The sequence below is a fragment of the Antennarius striatus genome, chromosome 14 (genome assembly GCF_040054535.1).
Source record: "Antennarius striatus isolate MH-2024 chromosome 14, ASM4005453v1, whole genome shotgun sequence".
Taxonomy (NCBI): domain Eukaryota; kingdom Metazoa; phylum Chordata; class Actinopteri; order Lophiiformes; family Antennariidae; genus Antennarius; species Antennarius striatus.
The window spans coordinates 426,697-446,696 of NC_090789.1; the positions used below are offsets into that span (position 1 = coordinate 426,697).

The 20,000-nt window shown below is 53.1% G+C and overlaps 3 protein-coding genes across 7 annotated transcripts in view; 1 reads left to right on the top strand and 2 right to left on the bottom strand.

Annotated features, from left to right (window-relative positions):
• LOC137606900 (tyrosine-protein kinase STYK1-like) overlaps window positions 1-2,649 on the top strand; it is a 4,770-nt gene extending 2,121 nt beyond the window's left edge. The window contains exons 3-10 of one of the 3 annotated variants that reach the window (XR_011037934.1): window positions 1-147; window positions 228-542; window positions 859-1,040; window positions 1,136-1,216; window positions 1,536-1,750; window positions 1,833-1,873; window positions 1,977-2,112; window positions 2,189-2,240. The exon at window positions 1-147 is cut by the window's left edge and continues 42 nt beyond it. Coding sequence is in view for 2 of the 3 variants with exons in the window: in XM_068332220.1 (XP_068188321.1) it covers window positions 1-147; window positions 228-542; window positions 859-1,040; window positions 1,136-1,216; window positions 1,536-1,750; window positions 1,833-1,873; window positions 2,016-2,112; window positions 2,189-2,384 (1,274 nt within the window). In the remaining variant the exon portion in view is untranslated. Of the gene's footprint in view, window positions 148-227; window positions 543-858; window positions 1,041-1,135; window positions 1,217-1,535; window positions 1,751-1,832; window positions 1,874-1,976; window positions 2,113-2,188 lie in introns of all 3 variants that reach the window. The other 2 variants (XM_068332220.1, XM_068332221.1) reach the window with 2 other exon arrangements.
• Window positions 2,650-6,194: 3,545 nt separating this feature from the next.
• On the bottom strand, window positions 6,195-14,368 carry LOC137607716 (polyhomeotic-like protein 1). Of its 3 annotated transcripts, XM_068333649.1 has the most exons (14): window positions 14,192-14,368; window positions 12,757-12,881; window positions 12,563-12,670; window positions 12,391-12,462; window positions 12,196-12,318; window positions 11,975-12,130; window positions 10,941-11,891; window positions 10,702-10,837; window positions 10,463-10,632; window positions 10,300-10,390; window positions 9,835-9,921; window positions 9,087-9,295; window positions 8,403-8,607; window positions 6,195-8,313 (listed from the first exon to the last, which is right to left on the bottom strand). In XM_068333649.1, exons 2-14 carry the CDS (start codon window positions 12,877-12,879, stop codon window positions 8,162-8,164), a joined length of 2,583 nt encoding a protein of 860 aa, XP_068189750.1. In that variant the 5' UTR covers window positions 12,880-12,881; window positions 14,192-14,368; the 3' UTR covers window positions 6,195-8,161. The 3 variants fall into 3 exon arrangements, with proteins under 3 accessions (XP_068189750.1, XP_068189749.1, XP_068189748.1); XM_068333648.1 differs by lacking the exon at window positions 9,835-9,921 and having other exon boundaries at window positions 9,087-9,276; window positions 12,569-12,670; XM_068333647.1 differs by lacking the exon at window positions 9,835-9,921 and having other exon boundaries at window positions 9,087-9,276.
• Window positions 14,369-17,322: 2,954 nt separating this feature from the next.
• The window catches only part of LOC137607196 (solute carrier family 2, facilitated glucose transporter member 3-like), a 6,791-nt gene continuing 4,113 nt past the window's right edge, over window positions 17,323-20,000 (bottom strand). Inside the window, exons 5-10 of the mRNA XM_068332769.1 lie at window positions 19,904-20,000; window positions 19,084-19,271; window positions 18,900-19,004; window positions 18,704-18,802; window positions 18,275-18,478; window positions 17,323-18,193 (exon numbers count right to left, since the gene is read on the bottom strand). The exon at window positions 19,904-20,000 is cut by the window's right edge and continues 307 nt beyond it. Coding sequence (XP_068188870.1) covers window positions 17,879-18,193; window positions 18,275-18,478; window positions 18,704-18,802; window positions 18,900-19,004; window positions 19,084-19,271; window positions 19,904-20,000 — 1,008 coding nt within the window. The 3' untranslated portion in view covers window positions 17,323-17,878. The remainder of the gene's footprint in view (window positions 18,194-18,274; window positions 18,479-18,703; window positions 18,803-18,899; window positions 19,005-19,083; window positions 19,272-19,903) is intronic.

Consider the following 20,000-nt stretch of genomic DNA (forward strand, 5'->3'; position numbering starts at 1 on the left):
TGTTCGTGCTGTCCACACTGGTTACCATGGTGACGCTGTGCGTGCTACGGTACGCCCCCCACCGCGGGCTCACTCGCGTCTTTAGCTCCGCCCACCACAGCCGCAAGCAGAGGCCGAGCTACCGGGACCACCTGCAGGGCGTGGACGGTGAGCTAACATGCTAACATCGCGCTAACATCAGGTGGCGGTGAACGCTCTGCTCACCTCCGTGTCCCCCCCCTCAAAAGCCCCCCCAGGGATCGACCCGCTGGAACACGAGGAGCTGCCGATGGCCGTCCAACCGGTGCTGCGCAACGCCAAGCCCCCCCCTGCTGCAGTACCCCCGACGACCACAGAGAGGCAGCACAGCGCCTTCAGCCAGGCCCCGCCCCCTACAGTACCGCCGACGACCACAGAGAGGCAGCACAGCGCCTTCAGCCAGGCCACGCCCCTCGCGCCCACCTTCTCCATGAAGTCTGATGACGGCGTCAGCCTCTACCGCGCCCGCATGGACCGCAGGGGCGTCGTCCTCAGGGTGCTCCGAGGTAAAGGGGCGGCTAAAGGTCAGAGGTCAAGGGGGACGCCAGCAAGAGACAGATATTTATAAAACCTATATTCATGCGGATCGACCAATATATATATACACATACAGTATATATGAAAATATACATATATGTATATATGTATATATACATGTTATTTATATGTACGTATATATACAGTATATACACACACACACATACATGTGTTTACATATGTATATATGCATATATTCATGTTATCAACACAGGTTCTGCTCGTATGACTGACTGTACTGACGTCTGTCAGAGAAACATCCCATAATAACCTCAGATCAAACGGTCCCGTCTCCTCCCACAGAAACGGCCAACAGCGCTGAGGAGCAGCACTTCCTGGGCTTTGCCTCCTTCCTGTCGGGCCTGGGGCCACACCCCTTCCTGCCCGTGCTGCTGGGCGTGGCCTCAGTGCGGCCCCCCCTCATGATGGTGGTGGAGGAGCTGCAGCAGCGCGACCTGCTGGGCTTCCTGTGGCGATGCAGAAAGGTTGTCACGCCGCTGTTCCCTCCACCTGACCCTAGGGGGCAGTAGAGAGTCACAGCATCACACACACCCTCACCTCCTCCTCCTCCCCCCTGCAGGACAACCCGGGGTCGGACCCCCCCTGTGACCTGACGGAGAAGAGGATCTTCATCATGGCGGGACAAGTGGCCTCCGCTCTGGTTGGTTGAACCACCGTCTGTCCCTCCTCCTGTTCACCTCCACCTGTCCTGTCGGGGTCAGTGGGCAGCACAGTCGTACTGCAGTCGCCATAGCAACGGGAAAACCATACTTCCTGTAATACCCCAGAATACTTGTATAGTTGGTACCTGGTTCTACTGGTGGGGAACCAGCTCCACTGTGGTTCCATGTGACCCCAACAGGTACTACAGGTCACCCCAGACAGGCCTCTGATTGGTCGATGCCCAGCGGGACGGCACCGCACAGAGCAATAGCAGCCACAAACTGCTAACGTGCTAACGCCCCTTGTTGCCCTGTCAGGAATACCTGCACAGTCAGAGCTGTATCCATGGCAACGTGGGAGCTCGCTGCGTTCTGGTTGGTGGAGATCTGACAGCCAAACTGTGGGGGCTGGGGTCGGCCTACCGCAGGAGGGCGCAGCGCCACCCGGTGGCGGCCGCAGACGACATGGAGCTGAGGAAGTGGCAGGCACCTGAGGTGCTCAGCAAGAGGGCCATCAGCCAGCGGAGCGACGTGTGAGTGTCCCCGCCCACCACCAGGGGGCGTGTTAGCCGCTACTGCTAACCACTTCCTGTCTAACGGTCTCTCCTCCAACAGATGGTCCTTCGGCATCCTGCTCTACGAAATGATCACCCTGGGTGAGTGTCGCCCGCCTCCGCGCAAGTTACCGAAAATAATAAAAAAGTTCTTCACAATACCGCAGAATTCGTTGTTCGCGTGTTTCCTGGAACGCGTTAACAGTGAGTAACGAGGGATCACTGTAATCCTCCCGTGGATCAGGCGAGCCGCCGTTTGCTCAGCTTTTGGCCACCGAGGTTCTCCAGTACCTCCAGAGAGGGAAGCACCTCCAGCGACCCGCCGCCTGCTCCAACACCCTGTAGGTCCAGGTACCACCACTCTGACCCGCCCCGCGTGACCCGTGTTCTGAGCTAACGCTGAACTCTGGTCTGAAGGTTCTCCATCATCAAGTTCTGCTGCCACTGGAACGCCCACCAGCGCCCGTCCACCACTGACCTCATCCAGAAGCTCCGAGCTGCAGAAAGATCCGCAAACGGGACCACCGTCCTCAGGGTGCCGGAACCGGTGGACATCGAGAAGTACCTGAGGGAGGCGGGCTACGGTGAGGCGTACAACTACGCCGTCCTCTGATTGGTCACAATCAGTCTACCCGGACTCAGTCGTACGAACTCGACCGCTTTGAGTCTGAGCGCTGAGACCTGCAGACGACTCCGAGAATGAAGGCTAACGAAAAAAGTTGATCTGAAAAATGCACATCGTGATTAGTTCTTGATTTTATAGTTTTACTAAATTGGAATGTCTTGAATTCTGATGCATCACTTTAAATGTAAATATTCCTTTTATGTGTTCATTTTTAAAGGCTAATATAATAAAACACATTTCCTGCTCTTGCTAACATTAGCGTGTTGTTGTCTAGGAAAGTCACTCAGGCAAACAGAAGATGTCGGAGGTCACAGACCAGTGAACGGACCACTGATTAGCATGATTATAGCATAGTAGCATGACATTATATTTTTATGCGTGGCTTTACTCTTGTAATAGGACTTTGATGTCAGCATCAGAGACATTTCTGTTGCCTTTCCTGGGTTATGGGGCTAGGCTAGGCTATGCTAGGCTGTTGACTCTCCTGGGTTATGGGCTATGCTAGACTAGGCTGTTGACTCTTGTAGGCTAGGCTGGGCTAGGCTGCCTCCTGCGTGTTGCGGGGTGGCTTTGATGTCTGCACTGCTTTGTAGCTTTGGACTCTGGAGGTTGAAAGCCACACCTTCTATTGAAGTCTTGGGAAAGAGATATTATAAAACGAAATGTGGAAGGATGTTCACCAAGAATGCAAACCCTGATCAGGTTGATGGCAGACCAAGAGAACACAGTTTCTCCACCGGAGGAGAAAGTGGATCTGGGTATGTCGGCGGTTCTGATACAGAGTCTGGTCAAAGTCTTCCAGGACTGCTTGGGCCAGCTGCCCCAGGAACAATGGCAGAACTTTGAATTGGGGCAGATTGATCAGGACACAGAAAGCATCATCACCAGCATGTGTACTAACCTGATCTTTGACTTATCCAACCACTTTTATCAAACAGCGATGGAGAACCTATCTCAGGAGAGCCATGACATTGAGACCCCGGGTTCCCGGGGTTCCATCGAAACCCCAACCAGCCTCATCGCTGCCACCAAAGTTCGGGAAGCGTTAGGCGATAACCTTTCATTGGCTCTCACAGAAGCGATGGGTGTTCCAGAGGTTAGCAGTCACCATAGCGCCAAGAGGATCAACGTGCTGGTGGCCAAAGAGGTGGCCGAGTCCGTCAACTCCATGTTGTCCAGCCAGGTGGAAGGCGGCGATGGCAGAACGCCACAAAGCCAGCTGAACACCCACCGGCTGAACAGGATCGCCCAGCACGTCATCAAGGTTCTGCAGAACTTTGCTCATAAATGTGTCTTCAAGTGCTTGTGGAACAGCAACCCTGACGAAGCGACTGTGAAGATCATCCTAGACAAACTGTCCAGCGACGCCTGTGAGAGAGTCAGAGAGGACCTATCGCCAGAAGAGTTCCAGCAGCTCGAGTCCGTCTCCTCGCGCCGGGCGGAAAGCGTGGCGTCGGACATTCACAACATCATCCAAGAGGGGAACAAGGGGGAGGGGAGCGGGAGCCCCCATCCGTCACCCAAGAAACCCTCCTTCTGGACACGGGTGGAGAGGAAGATCAAGGCCTTCATTTTACGGCTGTTTGCCACGGAATCCGTCATCAAGATCGTGGCCAAGATTCGAGCCAGATTTGTGAGGCCTCCAGAGCCCGAAGAACAGCCACCGTTTTCTGATCTGCTTGAGAGCGTGGATACGTACGTGGAGACCATCAGCCATCCTCAGGAGGACCAGAAGAAGAATGTCGACGAAGAGTGTCTCTACAAACAGATCGCAGACGACAGCTACACGGTCCAATCCATCCAGACCTGGCTGAACGACAAGATCTTCAAGCACGTCCAGAACGGCTCGGACCTCCTGCACATGTACGTGGAGGTGGACGAGGAGGTGCGCAGCTTCACGGAGCAGGTCCAGCGATGGCTCAACGAGCAGATCGACATGAGTCAAGCGGACAAGGACAAAGCCAGCCAGACTCTGCAGAAGATCAAGGGGATCCAGGTCATTCTCCCAGAAACCGAAAGGAGCCGGCTCGCCTCGTGGGGGGAGGAGCCGGCAGCGATCGTACGGGGAGAGGATTCGACCTCCTCCGCCCACCGACTGTCTGCCCACTTCAAGAGGGAGTGCTACCAGATGATGGCAACGGTCGTCGCCAGGATTATCGACAATAAACCGTGCATGCTGGATGACGTTCACACCTATGACGAGATCACCAGCAGTCTGACAGAAATGCTCTGCGCCAGGATCCAGGGGTGCTCCAGCATCGTCGTCGGTGCAGATACCCTCTACCACGAGCAGATCGCCAAGACCGTTCACAAGGACTTGTGCAAAGCTTTGGGCACCAGTATGGTGGTGCTCATGTTCATGTGCTCCAGGAAACAGTATCTGTACGAACTGATCATCCAGTCTCTGGTCCGGCACCTGGAGAAGCCCAAAGCCACCGGGAGGAGCCACCTGGTGTCCTTCTGCAGGTCTGTGGTCAAGAGGTTGTCCGCCGCCGGGTTCCCGAGGTAAGGCTGCTTCCTTGTGGGTTCAAAACCCGAGCGCTTCATTTGAACCAGCTCTCAGGGCAGCAATGCGTGTTCCAGAGGTTAGACCCCACCGCAGCACGAGGCTGGAGGTGTGGTGTTTTCTGGTGAGTTGTCAGAGGGGCAGCACGCCGGTGCAGCAGGCAGCGCCGTGGCAACAAGGTTCTGGGTTCAGGTCCTGATTGCATGGAGTTGGCGTGTTCGCCCCGCGTCGGTGTGGGTTCCTCCCGCCTCCCGAATTCATGCATCTGTGGAATTAAAACACGGGTCCCACTGGTACCACAGAACAGTTTAACGTGTCTGAATATTGGGTTTCTTACAGGTGAATTAACCGTACAGGTGTGTGTGTGTGTGTGCGTAAGGCTGCATCTGTATGGCTCCACGGTGCGCTGGTGTCACACCCAGAGTGTCCCCTGCCTCACCCCCAGTCGGGTGGGATATGAATGAATGAATAACATGAGTGCATACTGTTTGTTAACTCATTGGCTGCTAGTGCAACGACCCTCTGGGGTTATGGGGCAGGCTAGGCTAGGCTAAGCTAGGCTTTGTACCAATCGATCGTGGCCATCCTCTCCTCCGTCGTCATGACGATAGATTGAAACACGTGACTGACGTCTGGAGAAGATTTGTATTAAATACATGAAGAAAATAGGTTTTGACATCGTGTTTTACACAACATCCAAACAAATGATAAAAATAATGTTTACATGTTTACACCGTTTGTTACATTAATTATAATTTAACATATATTATTATTTAGGTTTCAGACTATGCTTTAAACTAGGTTTTTAAAATAACCAGTTTTTGAACTAATTAAGCCACCAGGTTTTTAATCAAATAGTTCCAAACATTGTTAATTAGAGCCTAACTCACTGAGTTTTGAACTAACTAGTTTCTGAACTAAATAACCCATCAGGTTTGAACAAATTAGGTTCTAAACTACCTGGGTTCTGAATTATTATTTAACATTAGCATTGTATGTATATTTATATTTGTTGTTTAATATCTGTGTTTATTGTTTATGTTTACACTTTACATTTACACTGTATGTTTTACACTATCCCCCTTCATGTGCTTCCAATTACCCAGAAGGGACTAATAAAGTTTTTTGAATTTGAACTTAGATTCTTATGAAGGAGAATAAATCATCCATGACTTTTGGAATAAATGAATTGGTAAAATAAGACTTGAAGTTGGTGTTGGCTAACGTGTAACGGAAAACGACTTCCTGAGACATGACGGTGAAAATCACAAATACAAAGTCAGACATTAGTTGTAAAACAGCTGATTATTTATTAGCAGGACAGAATCGTTAGCCTCTCCATGGAAACGCCGTCCCTCCAGGATTTTGGATTATTGCAAGTTAAGATGTTCTGATTCCACAGCAGCCGAGATAAAAATAAAAAACTTGTTTTGCAGAATAAGAGCGATTTAAAGCAGGGGTGGCAAACCGGCGGCCCCCGGGCTGAAATCGGCCCTGGGCCGAAATAGGCCCTGGGGCCGCTGGTTTGCCACCCCTGCTTTAAATCGTTCTTATCAAGTCGTTTTGGGGACCATCACTTCAAAATCCTGGGGTGACGATGACGTCATCACAGTTATCAAAACGACCTGGAACAGCGACGGCACCAACAATAAGCTAAAGACAGCTAGCTAGAAGCTACGCAACGCTGAGAGCTACACGCCAGGGACAAAGCTACGAGGAAGACGGCTGCTCCTTCATCCAGGTCTACTATTATTGACCTTTTGGGGTTTTTTTGAAAGGCAACCAATCCGATGTCTTCACTGGAAATACATTTATAAAAAACTAAGCATTAATATAAAAGAAGGAATGATATGAAAAGTTAAAAAACACAATCCTCATGAGAAAGGCCACAAGGTTCACAGAGAGGAGAAACCAGTCGACAGCGGGCTCAAAATGAATACTGTTCATTTAAATATAAGGGCGGAGTCACAATACTGCTGATTAAATATAAAGGCGGAGTCAAGCCTAAAGTTCATTTAAATATAAAGGCGGGGTCAAAATTAATAATTCTCATTTAAATAAAAAGGTGGGGTCAAACCTAATGTTCATTTAAATATGGAGGCGGGGTCAAACTAAATAAAGTACATAAAGGGCGTGGCTTCCGACAGATGTCCACAAACAAATCTTAAAGGTAATTCATGTCAACATTTATCGGATTCTTCATCCGCTTCAGCTTTTCTTAAATATTTCACAAAATTCACAGAATCGAGCCAACACCGCGCCCCGGACACGCCCCACGGGCTGAGCGTCACCCGACAGGAAGTAGTCCCACATTGTGAAGACACGTCCAATGTCTGTCACATCTTCATTGGTACCCTGTACCCTAACTGGACCCTAACTGGGCCCTAACTGGATGCTAACTGGACGCTAACATGCCCTAATTGGATGCTAACTGGACCCTGTAGACCCGACGCTCCAACCAAACGACCTTCATGCCGACGGTTTAAACCACGCCTCCAGATTGGGCGTGTCCACCACGTTTTCGGCAACAGAATCAGAAAATCCCTTTTAAATTCTTTTACAGTGCAAAACAATCATTATTCAGCAAAAAAAACCATAAAAACATGGCCCCGCCTCTTCCATCCCACAATAAATAAATCCCACCCACCCAGTTGGGGGCGGCGTCACGTCACAGAAACACAGCCGAAAGGGGGCGGAGCTGCTGTTATCTCACCGCTCAAAGGAATGTGTACTTCCTGTTTACTTCCTGCTTCGTGTAACAGCGTGTGATGTGATTGGACGGTTTAACCGTCCTTTGTTTCATCTACAGGGGCTAGCTAACAGGGGCTAGCTAACGTGGGGCTAGCTAACATGGGACTAGCTAACGTGGGGCTAGCTAACATGGGTCTAGCTAACGTGCTTCTGCTGGCAGCGTTTTGTTGACTACCGCCCCCTTGTGGAGGAACTATTTAAATACACCCGTCTCGGCAACGCCCTTTTTTGAACATTAACACCCGTCTCGTGTCATTGGGTCGTCCAAACATGTGACACCGAGACGACACATCAGAAAACCCAAATGGGATCACGCCGTCTGTGGGCGAGGCTTGAGGGGACACGCCCCCGTGCACGAGGTGGAAATCAAGAGTGGACAATCAGTCGGGGGGCCGTGGTGGCGCCCCCCGGTGGGTCGGGGTCAGGAAGTGTACCTCATTGTCTGGCGGGACGGCTCCACAAACAGTTCCTGGTGAGCCCAGAGGCCAGGGGGTGGGGCCTCCGGGGCTCAGTCCCTCAGGCTGTTGATGTGGGCGCAGATCTTTAGGGCGGGGCCCAGCTTGATGTTCATGGTGGACATCAGGTGCTCCTCCCTCAGCAGCAGCAGCGCCTGGCCGTCGATCTCCTGCGACAGGAAGTGACACGCCAGCTCCTCGCAGCCTGGAGGAAGACGAGGAACGTTAGGGGCGGGGCCTCAAGGTGACCCCAGGGGGGCCCCCGTTCGGTCGTCAAGCTGGCGTTCTCCTCACCCTGCAGAGAGGAAATGAACCGCGACACTTCCTCCACGCTCCATTGGCCAGGGCTCGCAGGCAGGCCGCCGGGGGCGGAGCTCTGGGGCGGGAGGGGGGGCGGCTGGTGGCAGGAAACCGAGGAGGACGGAGAGAGAGACAGGGGGTCGTCTTCATCGTCCTCCCCACTGGAGTCTTCCTCCGAGTGACTGGACTCTGACCGGCACTGAGGAGGAGGAGGAGGAAGAGGAGGAGGAAGAGGAGGAGGAAGAAGAGGAGGAAGAGGAAGAGGAGGAAGAAGAGGAGGAAGAGGAAGAGGAAGAGGAGGAGGAGGAGGAGGAAGAAGAGGAGGAAGAGGAAGAAGAGGAGGAGGAGGAGGAAGAAGAGGAGGAAGAGGAAGAGGAGGAAGAGGAGGATGAAGAGGAGGAGGAAGAGGAGGAAGAGGAAGAGGAAGAGGAGGAAGAGGAAGAGGAGGAAGAGGAGGAGGAGGAAGAGGAGGAGGTCACACACACAACTAACAGATTATTTTTCTTTTCTTCCCTGTGGCCAAATGTTTGTGGACACCCGTCCATTCATTGTCATGGAGCTGCGTTCAGGGGCCGAGGGAAATATTAACGCTAAAGTCACCAACCAGCCAATGGGAGCGGGCGCAGGCTGACCCCCAAGGGGTGTGGCTTTAGATCGGCACGAATCGCCCCGCCTCACCTTGACAGGAAGTGGCCTCCCGGCGATTCTGGCGCTTGCGATCTCTGAGCTGGTCCGGCGGGGGACGCGGCGCCTGACGACTCCGCCCTCCTCGTCAGAGTTGGAGAGCTGACCTTGATCCTGACCTTGACCCGGGGCGTGACCCTGAGCCTGGCGCGCGCTGAAGCTCTGCCTGAAGCTGACGTTGTACCTGCAGAACCAACACACACCGAGACGGAACTGAAGCCACAGCGACACAACAAACCGGCCAATCACACGCCGGCTCAAACAATGTGGGCGGAGCACATCTTTACACAACACAACAAATGCTTCACAGAACCGACAACAGACAGACGGGTGGAGTGGGGTCGGGTCGACGCCATCCGGCAGGCACAGGATGGCGGCTAGCAGCTACCTGCTAGCGGATTGATGCTGCTAACAGGAGTAGATCCCGGTCCGGCGCCAGAGGCGGGGCCCGAAACGGGTCGTTAGCTGGACTCGTTTAGCTGTTAGCTAACAGCTGCTGCTCTGCTTGCAGGAAGCTCTGAGCTAGCTGGCTAACTGATTCAGAAGCTAACGAGACCGGTCGCCATGGAGACGGCGTGCGACCCGAACCCGACCGCCGGAGGACACACACATGCTCTGGAAGGATGCCGCTGTGGTCTCCATGGAGACCAACGGCGTGCCATTGCGAGGTTGCCCCCCCGCCGGTGTGGCGTTGGTCTCCATGGAGACCGCAGCGAGGGTGTCGGGTCGGTGCTGAGGTACCTCTTGGCACAGGACATGGAGCAGAAGCGTTTGGTGCCCCGGAACTGGCTGGCAGGAGCGACGTCCTGACAGTACTCACAGCGCAGCACTGCAGGGACACACACAGGTGAGTGGAGCCACGCCCCCACCGCCAGAGCCCCGCCCCCACCGCTGGAGGACTGGAGCCCTGCCTTCAAACCAAGTCCCACATTAAAGGAAACCCACAGCGGAACCTGAGACCAGTTTAGTCGGTTCAGTCTGGAAAAAAACTCATTAATAAACACATTTTATCAACCAATAGAAACACAGAGTTCACTGTGAATAATTAATTATTCATAAGTTACGTAAACAATTAGTCAGAACACACGAATGAGATCCGGTCTCACTGACGCGTCCATCCGCCAACACGTGTGTGGGGGGGTTCCGGCTCCTGTGGGTCGCCCCGCCCCTCAACCCTGCCTGGAAGGCTTCTGAGCATTGATCTCACCTGTTGCCGTGGTTACGGTGTCTGACTGGTTGTTGTCCGGGCCGTCGTTGGTTAGGTCCTCCCCAGCCGGGTCCTTGACGGAACCGCAGACCTGCAGAACACAAACGGCGGTCAGGGTGGGGCCCGGGCCCCACAGGGCGCGGCCAAACGGGCCCCTCCTCACCGGGAACGGCTCGGCCCCCTCCTGGATGACGAAGCCCTCGATGAGGTGCGTGAGGACGCTGGGCTTCACCACTGCCTGGGGGGGCGGCGCCCTCTCGCCCTGGATGGACACCCGACGCGACGCCATCAGCCCCGGGGGGGAGGAGGAGGAAGGGGGCGGAGCCACGGACCCTGGGGGGGGGGGGAGAAGTCAACGTCGTCTCCTAGCAACCAGACCACATCAAACATCCTCTCAGATACCTGCTTCGACAGGATTGGCCGGGAGCGCCGGGGCGTGGCTTTTGATTGGCTGGAGCCGTGGAGGGGAGGGGCCATCTTCGTCATTGGCCGACTTGGAGTCACATTTTCGTTTTAAGGAGCCAATCAGCTGCTTCCCCTGAGGAAACCAACAGGAGCAGGGTGGTTACCCAGAAGCCCCAGGAGGTGCAGGTCATGTGATCTCCAACGTAAACAAACAAACGCATCATCGATCAGCTGACCTGTGGCGTCTGACTTCCTGTTGCCTCTCCGTTGGCGGTGACGCCGGCCGTTCCTCTCTGCTCCTCTGTTGCCACGGAGACTGAGGGACGTGTCGCGGCGGCGGTGGGGGGCTGGGAGGAGGCGGGGCTTGATGCCAGCTGCCCGTTCTGACCCTGTCCTGCGCTCTGATTGGCTTGCGGATGCACCTGAGAGACTTGAGCCAATGGCGGCACCTCCTGGGGCGCCTTCAGCCCCGCCCCCCTGGCCCCGACGCCCCCCTCCCTGGAGGCGATAGACGCCACCACGGTGAGAACCGCCGCCCCCTCCTGGCTGCCCCGCGCAAGCGCCAGCGCCTGGGGGCTTCCCAGGGTGCTTTGCCTTGCCCCCACGATCTGGACAGGGATGTGCGGCGTTGGGGGGGGCTGGGCTGGGCCGCCGGGTGGGGTGGGGGCGGGGAGGATGGGCGGGGGGTTCCGCGCAGGCAGCTGCAGGGGCAGCCGTAGACCCTGCAGCGCTTTGGGCTGGATGGGGACAGGCCCCGCCCCCGGCCCCCCCCTGTCCGCCTGCTGGAGGGGCTGCACCACCAGCGTCTGGGCGCCCGACGCCGGCTTGAGGGTCGCCGTGCCGACGGGATAGCTGTGGGGCTGGGGGGCGGAGCTAGAGGTGAGCACCAGCGTGTGCGCCGCCGGGGGGGCCGCGCTGAGGGTCCGGGGGGGGCCGTGGAGCAGCAGCTGGGACAGAGGGATGGAGGGGGAGGAGGGTGGGTGGGGCTTCAGGTGGGCGGGCTGGGGGTACGTGGGGATCTTGATGTGCGGGGGCTGGGGGTGTGGCTTGGTGGGAGACGGGGAATGTGATTGGTGGGGGGGCTGCACCAGTGAGAAGGGGGCGGGGCCGTCGCTCCGGTCCGGAGCCTCCACCTTGACGCCGACGGCTTTGCTGGAGGACACGCCCCTCAGGGCGAGGTTCTGCACCTGGGGGCGGGGTCAGAGAGGCAGCCAATCAGAGCAGCTCCCGCTACAAACAGGAAGTCAATGGAGTCCCGCCCCTCACCAACCTGGTCGTTGTCTGATTGGCTGCTGGAGGAGGAAGCGGGGGTGACTTCCTGCTGAGCTGGGGGCTGCTGGGCGACGGTTGCCACGGCAGCAGTTGCCGTGCTGCCAGGCATGAAGATGAGCTGCGAGGAGATGGGGGCCCTCAGGGACCGGTTGACCTGCGGGAAAGGGGGGGGTGAGCCGTTAGCCACACACCGACCCCCCCAGGCGAGCGGACACTCACCCTCAGGTACATCTGGCCCTGCCCCCCCGCCGACCCGCTCAGCAGCACCGATTGGCTGATGGTGGATGTTGCCGTGGCGCCCAGGGGCCGACTGCTGGCTGAGGACCCGGACGTCACGCCGACCTATCAAAGAAAAAAAAACAGTCTGAGCTGGGGGGGCGGAGGGGGGCTTGTTGTAACCGTGGCAACACGTACAGCTGTGGTGATGGTGGTCTGGGAGGAGCCGCTGCTGGGCGGGCTGGACTGACGACCGGCCGCCAGGGTCGCCTGGGGGGGAGGGACGGCCGTGTCACACAGGTTTGTTTCTGAAGCTACTTTCACACACAGCCCCTCCCCTGTGGTGAGGGGGCGGGGCCTGAGCACACACCTTTACCTGCTGCACGGCGGCCAGCTGGGCGTTGTTGATCTGCTGCTGCAGCATCAGCTGCTGGAAGTACTGGGCGGCATTGGGCTGCCTCTGCAGCGCCTGCAGCGCCTGGGGGGGCAGGACACGGGTCAGCAGGAGGGCCCGGGGGAGGAGGCCACGCCCACCTCCTACAGCCAGTCTTATTTGACACCCACCTGCACCGCCTGTCGTTCATACAGGGACATGGATGTCATGGGGGAGGGGCGGGAGCTCGTCCCTGACGATGCGCTCCCATTGGTCGAGGCCCCCTGCTGATTCTGGTCTCCGTCCGTCTCCATGGCTGCAGAGGAAGCAGAGGAGCGTCAATCAAACGCACACGTCTGGATTATCCTGTAGGAACTAAATGATGTAGGAACCAATGTTGTCCTCCTGTAGGAACTAAATGATGTAGGGACCAATGTTGTCCTGTAGGAACTAAATGATGTAGGAACCAATGTTGTCCTCCTGTAGGAACTAAATGATGTAGGAACCAATGTTGTCCTCCAGTAGGAACTAAATGATGTAGGAACCAATGTTGTCCTCCTGTAGGAACTAAATGATGTAGGAACCAATGATGTCCTCCAGTAGGAACTAAATGATGTAGGAACCAATGTTGTCCTCCTGTAGGAACTAAATGATGTAGGAACCAATGTTGTCCTCCTGTAGGAACTAAATGATGTAGGAACCAATGTTGTCCTCCTGTAGGAACTAAATGATGTAGGAACCAATGTTGTCCTCCTGTAGGAACTAAATGATGTAGGAACTAATGTTGTCCTCCTGTAGGAACTAAATGATGTAGGAACCAATGTTTCTGGGTCAGGTTTCTGTCAGGAAGCATTAACTGACGCTAACGCTGAACTCTGAATGTTTTCTAGTTGATGTTAACTATTGGTAGATTAACTGAGAAACTTAACAACATCAAACAGTCATCAAACATAAAGGGGCGTGTCTGAATTGGTGAACAGGAAGTGACATCAGCATTATTGTTTCTGGTCAGTCTGAGGGAATAGAACTATAGTATTTAGAGTAATAATCCCATTGCTTTAGTATTTAGGGTAGTACTGACATTTAAATTACCTCAGATGGAAACAATGGATTGAAATGTAAAAAATAACAACTGAAGAACTTCTAGGAACCAGTTGTGTTTGTATGTTGAGGACTACCAGTATTATAATCATTATTATTAGTAGCATTATTAGTATTATTAGTACTAGTATAAGCAGTATTTTATTATTCATCCCCACTCTGTCACACAAACAACCAAACAACCAAGCACATACACACACACACACACAGACACAGACACACACACACAGACAGACACACACACACACACACACACACACACACACACACACACAGACACACACACACAGACAGACAGACAGACACACACACACACACACACACACACACACACACACACACACACACAGACACACACACACAGACACACACAAACACACACCAGCTTCATCCTCCTCCTCATCCCCTGTGATCCATGCTAGCTGCTGTTAGCTGCGGCTAGCTTCCCTCCATGTTGGACCACTTAGCATCGGAGGCTACTCCCGCCAGCACCCGGATGCTGGCGGTGACAGTGCCCGTCCTTACCGTCCCCGCTGCGGCCCTCGCGGCCTCCTCCTGCCGCTGCTGAACGCCTCCGAGCGGCTGAGCGGCCTCCGGATCCAGGCGACGCTGCTCCGTGAGCCCGCTGTAAGGACGGCCGCGGCGGCGGAGCTTCTCTCCCGACGGGTCCGCAGCTGATGTGTTGTCGGAGGGCAACGCCCCCTTGGCTGCTCCGATGTCTTTTCCGGCGCGAGGCGATGACGTACAGCGCGACGCCGCGTCAGCCACGCCCCCACCTCCCTCACGGAGCCGGGGACCCGTCCGCTCAGGAGCAGGTGTAAAATAAAGCTTTAGTTCAAAATAAACTTTATTGACACATCCGGTCTGATCGTGCTCATTAAAATCAATATGAAATGATTATTTAGGGTTTTTATTACATGTTTGTGATGTCAAAGAACAACCTCTAATACTCTAAAATTTCTATAATTGTGGATGACGTCACCAATAAGTCTCCTATCGATTTTTAAAGGAGTGTTGATCACCTCCGCGGTGCACTGGCGTCTCCCCCGGAGTGTCCCCCGCCTAACGCCCTGTCAGCTGGGTTAGGCTCCAGCTCCCCGCTGCGGCGGATGAAGCGGTAGAAAATGAATGAATGAATAAATGAATGAATGAATGAATGAATGATCACATCCAGACTGGTGACAATAAGCGTGACTCAGCACTCCAGCCTGTCTTCCATGATGAGTGTTTATTTCACAACGGTACTTCCGGTACTTCGGCACAAACACGAGTCACGTTAAAGCATCAGTCACCTGTTCAGGTAGAACCAATCAGATGAGAGGAGTCTTTGTTATTCTTAAATCCTCACTTCCATCACATCAGGTGACTTCTGACGTCACATGTAGGGTGTGTCATTAAAGGGACAGTTCGCCACGCCCCATCGTTGGTGTGTTTTCGTGCTGAGTCAGATGTCCAGATTTTATTTAGAAATTAAATTAAGAACAGTAAGACGACAGGAAAAGTCTCAGAATTTTGACAAAATTCTCAGAATTGTAGGTTGAATCTGAAATTTCTCATTTCATCATCAGAATGGATGCATTATTTATAATTTAATGTTAATTTAATGTTGAGTTAAACATGCTAGCTATCGCTACAAACTCAGTACGGATGCTTTGAAAAGTTTGTATTCAAGATTCGTATTGACGTAGACCCACGACACTAGCTAATTATGCTAACTGAGCTAACATTTGTGTTTAGCTAAAGAGTTTCCACTCATGTTTACGGGTTTCAGGGTGGCTTGTCCCTTTAAGAGGAAGTGGACTGTCCCTTTAAGAGGAAGTGGACTGTCCCTTTAAGAGGAGGTGGCCTGTCCCTTTAAGAGGAAGTGGACTGTCCCTTTAAGAGGAAGTGGACTGTCCCTTTAAGAGGAGGTGGCCTGTCCCTTTAAGAGGAAGTGGACTGTCCCTTTAAGAGGAAGTGGACTGTCCCTTTAAGAGGAAGTGGACTGTCCCTTTAAGAGGAAGTGGACTGTCCCTTTAAGAGGACGTGGCCTGTCCCTTTAAGAGGAAGTGGACTGTCCCTTTAAGAGGAAGAGGCTGACATCATCTTCAGAACAGAAGCGTGACACACGGTAACGGCGTAAGGCAGGTGAGCATCAAACATCCGATCACAATGATTGAAATAACAGCAACAATCGATCATCAATCAAAAGCATCACATCAAAACAACAAACAAACAAACAAACAGCTGGATCTACAGCAGAGGAAGCCTGTGGACGACGTGGAGACAGGAAATAGACGTCCACACAAAGAGTTAATGAAGGGTTAAACAGAGTAATCTGATTACACTTTCATCAGCGGGGGAGGGGCTCTCAGTGAACACCCGGGTTCACGTCAAGAAATAAAAGATTTGTGGGTTGAAAATCTCCGGATTTCTCGGTGAGCGGATTGTTTGATCAACCAGGACTTCCCAGAATGCATTGTGTTAAATGGCTTCAGGTGAGCCTGAAGGTGTGACAACAACCTGGAGCCACAAATATTCATCTCAACGCAGTGAATTAATGACGGAACATCAGAACACGCTCCGGAGGCGGAGCTTCAACACACAACAAACATGCTACACAAACACGTTTCACATGAATCACAACGGCGCACGAGTCCAGACCGACCAATCACGTCAAAGTTGACCCCAAACGAAATAATCAATTTAGAACTCCTAGAAGGACTGACGCATTCAAGGAGCTCGTTAGCGAGGGGCTAGCGAGGGGCTAGCTAGGAAGAGTTTAGCTAATAGTAAATGTGTTACTGTCGTTTTAGCATAGTACTGTTAACAACAACACGTTTACTGAAGAATGCTAGTTCATTTCCAGCTAACGTTGCTAATCTTACGGTGGATACAGATTATATACTCTAGATTGTTAAACACTTGTTTGAGTGCAAGTCCAGTTTTCGTGGCACAAGCTAGGCTAGCTAATGTAGCGCACTGTGTGTCAGCTGATGGCTGGCTTTCATTTTGGAAGAAAATTTAGCATACCGCTAACATGTGAAACACAGCCCATAATACAGTAATGTAGCTAACACAATAGCATCAGCTAGCAGTCACGCCGCCCTTTATGGAAAAACTGTTAAATAAATAAAATAAATAAGATGAACAGTTAGCTTACCCATAATTTATGCTATATTAGCATTTTCCTTTCAGTCGCGGCTACTCATTATTAGCTTCTACATTGTGTAGTTTGATCAACTCTTTATTCTAATGAGCGTCTGGTCAGACGAACACACAACTAATATAGTATTTATTTATTACTAATCTGATGTGAAGCAGCGTCGTGCTAATGGCTTTATGTCGCCGTCTGAGGCGCTAACGCTAACAAAGTGCATATAAATAGATGGGGTCGCTATCGACAGCCCAGCTCGTCGTGATTCAAAGCAGACCTCCATGTTTGGGGCTTTATAATATTATATATATATATATATATTACTACTATATACTTTATATAAAAGTCCTTTTCTATGTAATAAATACTCTCTTCAACAAAAAATAGACATAAACCTTTAGTCCACAATCTTTACGTCCAATAAATAAGCTAACATCTATCAGCGCCTCAGCCAGTAACTACTAAAGATAATAAATAAATTTAAATAAAGTTAATACTGAATGAAGCAGGAAGAGCAGAAACAAACTGAACTTCAACGGAAACCCTACGAGCACGCCGATCACATGTTAGAACGCCTCGAGCTACATCCACAGTAAACATTCAGAAGGCCCCGCCCACAGTAACCAGCACGCCGCTAACCCGCTAACAAGCTAACAGTCGATGGTTAAACACGAACGCGAGCGGCCGTCCGGCGGGTGGTTTCTCTCATCGAGGTCGTTTTCACCCGAGAACGATTCAGGTTCTTGACTTTGGCATCACTGAGAAGCTCCGGAGGCGGAGCTTCAACTTTGACCTTATAGACCCGTCCAATCACAACAGGGTGGGCACGACGACACAACTACGACACATACACTGAAACATCTAGAGTGGGGGAAGCGGGAGACGTCTCTGTGAACTGGTTTGTCCTGATTGGACACGCGTGACGAGTGGGCGTGGTCTCGGTGGCGTGATACCGCGACCGCCTCCCTTCAAGGACGTGTAGAGAAGAACGATAGAGCTGCTCTATTACAAAATAAAAGACTTCCTACGGTTCTACGGTGTGATCAGAGACTGAAATCTACTTCCTGTGTGAACGACTACACGCTCTCCTGAGGGGCGGGGTTTGATTTGTCTAGGGGCGTGTTCTCAGCTGCTGGGGGCGGGGCTGTCGCCGGCGCCTCCACCAGTGGGACCTTCTCTTTGTCCGGTGAAGGGGGGTGTGTCGCGGCATTGCTTGCACCGGGGGGAGGCTCCTGCAGGGGGGCGGAGCCGGGGGGCGGGGCGTTGCTAAAGCAGCGGGCGATCTCCTCGAATGTCTTCCCCCGCGTCTCCGGGACTTTTAGGAAGGTGAAGATGAAGAAGATGACGAGGAAGCCCACGAAGATGAGGAAGACCCACGGCCCACACAGCTCCTGGGGAGGACAGGGAGGGACGGAGTGGAAATGTTCTCTTGTTGCTATGGAGATAAGAAGACGTCAAAGCCGCTTCCTCACCTCCAGTTTGGGGAAGCTCATCCCAACCAGGAAGTTGGCTGTCCAGTTGCAGCATCCGGCCACGGCCATGGCGGCCGGGCGGGGCCCCTGGGAGAACAGCTCCGCCACAATGAACCATGGGATTGGACCGGGGCCCATCTCGAACATCGCCACGAACACCATGACGGCGGTGATCGCCACGTAGCTCATCTGGATGATGTGTTTCTGCTCGGACGGAAGGACACCATTAGCCACCAGACAGTTAGCAGATAGCCGCTGAGCCATTAGCCGCCGCTCTGAGGTGGGCGGGGCCAAACCAACAACAACCTCACGTCAAGTGGTCTGGGCTTTCATGTCTGTGCTACGCTAACATGCACGCTAGCTTTGCTCAACTAGTTGAGCTTCGCTAACACACATGCTAGCTTAGCAGGAGGGCGTGGCTGAACGCACCATCAGGAGGGCGACGGTCATGACCACGGCGCTGACCGCCATCCCACCCAGTCCTAGGAGATGCAGAGTCCTCCGTCCCGCCTTCTCCACCAGGAAGAGCTGGAGGTCAAACACAGGGGGGTGGAGTCACGACCTCGGGGGGTGGGCCCAAACCTAAAACCTCATGCAAGAACAGACGCGAACAGACGTCACTCACGGAAACCACGGTGAAGACGGTGTTGACGAAGCCGGCGCCGATGGTGGCGTAGATGGGCTGCTTGACGCCGGCGGACTTGAAGATGCCGGTGGAGTAGTAGAAGACCTGGGGACAGGTAGAGGGGGGTCAGAGCGGCGGGGCCACGCCCGTGCTGTTGGCGCGAGGGCGCGGGGGCGTGTCTCACCGCGTTGATGCCCGACAGCTGCTGGGACAGCTGCAGCATGACGGCGATCAGCAGCGGCTGGCGGTACGCCGGCGAGCGGAACAGCTCCAGGATGGTCACCTTCTTCTCCTGCGCCATCTTGGCGCTCTCCTCCTTCATCTCCTGCATGTCTTTGTTTACGTCCTCGCTGCCACGGAGACGCACCAGCACTGTCAACAAACACGCAAACACTCGTTAACCCCCGGTGGACGCACCATGAGTCACGTGACATCTGGTCTTCTGAAAGGCCTTCCTGTTATTATGGGATGTCGGTCTGACCTTTAATGTCTGTTTGATGAGGCCACCAGAAGTGGGCGGTCCCTTAGAGTTGAGGCGGAGCAGATGCTTCCACCTGTTCAAGGACTATTATGGACTACTATGATTCTGTTGGGTTCTGCTGGGTTCTCTTTGGTTTTATTGAGTTCTGTTGTGTTCTACTATGGTTCCATTGGGTTATCTTTGGTTCTCTTCAATTCTATTATGGTTATTGGGTTCTTTTGGGTTCTCTTTGACTCTATTGGGTTCTTTTGGTTCTATTATGGATCTGTTGGGTTCTATTATGGATCTGTTGGGTTCTATTATTGATCTATTGGGTTCTATTATTGATCTGTTGGGTTCTATTATTGATCTGTTGGGTTCTATTATTGATCTGTTGGGTTCTATTATTGATCTATTGGGTTCTATTATTGATCTATTGGGTTCTATTATGGATCTGTTGGGTTCTATTATGGATCTGTTGGGTTCTATTATGGATCTGTTGGGTTCTATTATGGATCTGTTGGGTTGTCTGGGGCGGGCCTACCTTTGCGTGCCTGCTCCTCCTGCTGGAGGTTGATGAGCAGGAAGCGGGGGCTCTCGGGGCAGAAGGGCAGCAGGACGCACTGCAGCAGCGCCGGGAC

Bases quoted from the DNA above. Each gene is read 5' to 3' on its own strand.
- LOC137607716 (XM_068333649.1), bottom strand. From the start codon at position 12,879: ATGGAGACGGACGGAGACCAGAATCAGCAGGGGGCCTCGACCAATGGG. The intron at 9,922-10,299 runs GTGAGATCAATG...GTGTCCCTGCAG, and splicing joins CACCGTAACCACGGCAACAG to TGCTGCGCTGTGAGTACTGT. The intron at 9,296-9,834 runs GGTACCTCAGCA...AGTTCCGTCTCG, and splicing joins CTCCATGTCCTGTGCCAAGA to GTGTGTGTTGGTTCTGCAGG.